Source organism: Colobus angolensis, unplaced genomic scaffold (assembly GCF_000951035.1).
Source record: "Colobus angolensis palliatus isolate OR3802 unplaced genomic scaffold, Cang.pa_1.0 Scaffold130, whole genome shotgun sequence".
In the NCBI taxonomy this organism is placed as follows: Eukaryota; Metazoa; Chordata; class Mammalia; order Primates; family Cercopithecidae; genus Colobus; species Colobus angolensis.
This window is the reverse complement of record NW_012114253.1, coordinates 2,759,472-2,762,650: the sequence shown is the minus strand read 5'-3', so window position 1 is coordinate 2,762,650 and position 3,179 is coordinate 2,759,472. Positions and strand designations below refer to the sequence as shown.

Genomic DNA, 3,179 nt, shown 5'->3' with positions numbered 1-3,179 from the left:
AGGGAGAGAGCGAGGGAGGGAGATGCGTGGCCGGGCGGGCCGGGCTCGCATGTCCCCCGGCCATGCCCGGGCCTCGCCGCGCCTCTCGGCTCTGGACGTTTCCGCCTCCCGCGGCCCCCTCTGCTTCGGTCCCCACGTCCATGTGTCTGTCCCTCCGTCGCTCCGTTTCCGCCGCTCACTTTCCCCGGGTCTGCCCGTCTCTTACTGTTCCCCGTCTGCCTCCGTGTTCGGCTGCCCGCGTTTGTGTCTCTGCTTCTCGCTTTCTCTCCCTCTCTCTGTCTCTGCGCTGCCCTCTGTGAGGGTCTCGCCCTGTGTCTGCGCGTCTCCCTGACCCCCCACCCTTCGATCCAGACAATCCCCCCAGTGTCGGAGGCTCGCCTTCCCCCAGCGGAGTTCACGAATAGTTTCCTAGACCGGGTGCGCCAAACCCTCCCCCTGCCTCCCGCCAGCCCCGAGGCCTGGCCCGGGTCATCTCCCTGGAATTGAGTCTGGGGCAGGGAGAGCCAGCCTTTCCGGGGGCTCAGTTTTCTTAAGAATTCCACCCCCGCGAGGCCGGCTGGACGACAGGCCCTGCTGCGGGCCACCTGCCCGGCCCGCTCCCAGGGCGGGGCGATTCTGATCTTTTACAAGCGGCGGCAGAGGGGGCAGCCGCCCGCCTTGGCGTGGCCGGGGGTTGGCGGGCATCAAGGGAGAAGGCCATACTTCCAGGCTTTCGGAGGCCCTCGCTCCCCTAGCTGGACGCCACCAGCCTGTAAGTAGGGGCACCCCAGGAAAACAGAGGTCAGGGCTGGAGGCCAAAGACCGGGCGCTGGCCGGGAAGCAATTTGTCAACAAGGAGCCCCTTACCCTTTGTTACTGCGGAATGGGGCCTCCCTAGACTCCCCCAGATGCTGGGACTGCTTGGGCGTGGTTTGCCTTGAGTTGGGGCCAAAGAAAAGACGAGGCTGCAGCGTTTCCTCGGTGACCCTCACCCCTCTCCACCCACCCCTGCAAACTGGACCTCTCTCCCGGGCCTGTGTTTTGGAGGGGTGGACAGGGGAGTAGGTGTTCTGCATCGGCCGGCAATATGGCCTCATTCTTTTAAAGTGAAATTTCAGGCTGAGTTTAGCTGCTTCCTCCGACCCACAACCCCAGGGTCGGAGGCTGCCGGAGCGGGCAGGGTTGTTGGTGAGGTCTGCAGTGGAACTTCTGCTGAGCAGATGTGCAGCCCGGCCCTGCAGCAGCTCATTAGCATGGATTTGTTTTGGAGACTGTTTTTGGTCTGCGGGCAGGAGGGTCTGCGGTAAGGAAGGCCTTGGCCTGGGTTGGGGGGCTGGCACAGAGGTGGCCAGGGCTGGAAGGTGCAGGCAGGCCTGGGTGACACGGGCTCGGCCCTGTGTGTCCGCCCCCTGGACAGTTGACTCATGCTCTCCTCAGTGCTGAAGGAAGGAAGGAAAAGCCACCCTGCCGTGAGACTGGGGTCGTGGAATCACAGTGGCCTTAAGCAGTATGCTGGAGCCAGGCTCCTCCCTGGGGGATCTGCTGAAATGGATGTTCCCAGGCCAGGCTGCCCATTTTACAGGTTGCAAACGTGAAGCTTAGGGAAGGGAAGCAAATGATCAGTGACTCGAGGTGTAACCATTAGATTCTCCTGACTCCAGGCACACAGAAAGCCAGTGTATGAGCTTTGGCCAGAACTCGTCCTCAAACCCCAGGGTGAGCCTAGTAAACCCAGTTGGGCTGACCAGAGCTGGGGCCTGACCTGGGTGAGCAGGGAGCCCCAGGCCTGACACTGCCTTGCCCCTTCACAGAGCAGCATTTTCAGTTGCACCATTCAAGGAAGTCCCTGTGCTCATTCCAAAACCCGGAGGGATCACCCCGCCCTTGCCAAGCCCCAAGCCTAGGGCTGCAGCCCAGCCGCCCTCCACACCCTCTGCGCGCGGCAGCACACTCAGCCTGGCGGTGGGGCACAGCCTGTTTTCTTGAAGTTGGATTTTGTAGGAGGCTGGTGTCTCCACGACCCTGTCTTAGAGTCTGAGTGGGATCTTCCTCCCAGTTCCCACCCTGGCAGGGAATCATGTTGGGTGGCCCTTGACAGTTTCCAAAATTCATTCCCAGCTGTCATCCCACTTGCTTGAGTTTCACCTCAAGGTTTTCCCTAAATCCAGTCTCACTGCGGCAGATGCAGTCCAGACTGAAATATCCTCAGGACCTGCCCAGGATCCTGTGGGAGCGAGGGGCAGAAGGAAGCAGGCAGAAGCCAGGGAGGATAAGAGGCCCAAGGTAGCACTGAAAGTGACATGGACTGAGGAATTAACTCTGATGGGTGATCTCTCCAGAGGTTTCCATGTATTCTTCAGTTTAATTCTCACAGCTGTCCTGTGAGCTGGATATTAGCACTATCCCCACTTTGCAGATGAGGAAACTGAGGTACAGAAAGGTTAAAATGGGATCAAGTGATCCCAGTGCTTTGGGAGGCTGAAGTGGGAGTTCAAGACCAGCCTGGTCAACAAAGGGAGACCTCGTCTCTCCAAAACTTAACTGGTAATGGTGGTGTATGCCTGTAGTACCAGCTGCTCGGGAGGTTGAGGTGGGAGGATCGCTTGAGCCCCAGAGTTTGAGGCTGCCATGAACTATGATTGTGCCACCACACTCCAGCCTGGGCAACACAGTGAGATCCTGTTACAAACAAAAACATAAAAATAAAAAGAGACAGACTAGAATGACTGAGCTATGATTTGAACTCGAGTCTGTTATAACTGTGGAGAATGGAGGAGGAGAGCCAGACCCTGCCCTTGGTGAGTGTGGGGGCAGAGGAAAGGTGGGAGAGGCAGGGGAGGGGGAGCATCTGGTTTGACAGCCACAAACGCTGCGTGCTCGTTGTGCGTGCGGACTGCGGTGTCATCTGAATGCTGAGCCCACAGGTAGAATCGTCCATCCCCATCAGCTCGGGCCGAGTGTGGGAAGGTTCCCAGAGGAGGTTCTGGAAGCAGGAGGTGAAGATGGGGAGGGAGAGCCCCGCCTTTCCACTGAGGATTCATCAGCCCTGCCCTCCATGGCTCTGCACCGAATGGTTGCTGGAACCGGTAACAGGAAAGGCCTGGGGTGTGTGTGTGCATGTGTGTGTGCGTGTGGGGGGTGTGTGCGTGTGTGTGCATGTGTGGGGGGTGTGTGTGTGCGTGTGTGTGCATGTGTGTCTC

General features: G+C 59.2%; 1 protein-coding gene across 7 annotated transcripts in view; it reads left to right on the top strand.

The window, feature by feature from the left end:
• LOC105506012 (neuroblastoma suppressor of tumorigenicity 1) overlaps positions 1-3,179 on the top strand; it is an 18,215-nt gene that overhangs the window by 4,123 nt on the left and 10,913 nt on the right. Inside the window, exon 1 of one of the 7 annotated variants that reach the window (XM_011934014.1) lies at positions 629-780. The exons of 4 other annotated variants lie outside the window; for them this stretch is intronic. Coding sequence is in view for 1 of the 3 variants with exons in the window: in XM_011934012.1 (XP_011789402.1) it covers positions 1,200-1,282 (83 nt within the window). In the remaining 2 variants the exon portion in view is untranslated. Of the gene's footprint in view, positions 1-628; positions 781-1,021; positions 1,283-2,842; positions 2,904-3,179 lie in introns of those variants that run through there. 2 more of the 7 variants (XM_011934012.1, XM_011934013.1) reach the window with 2 other exon arrangements.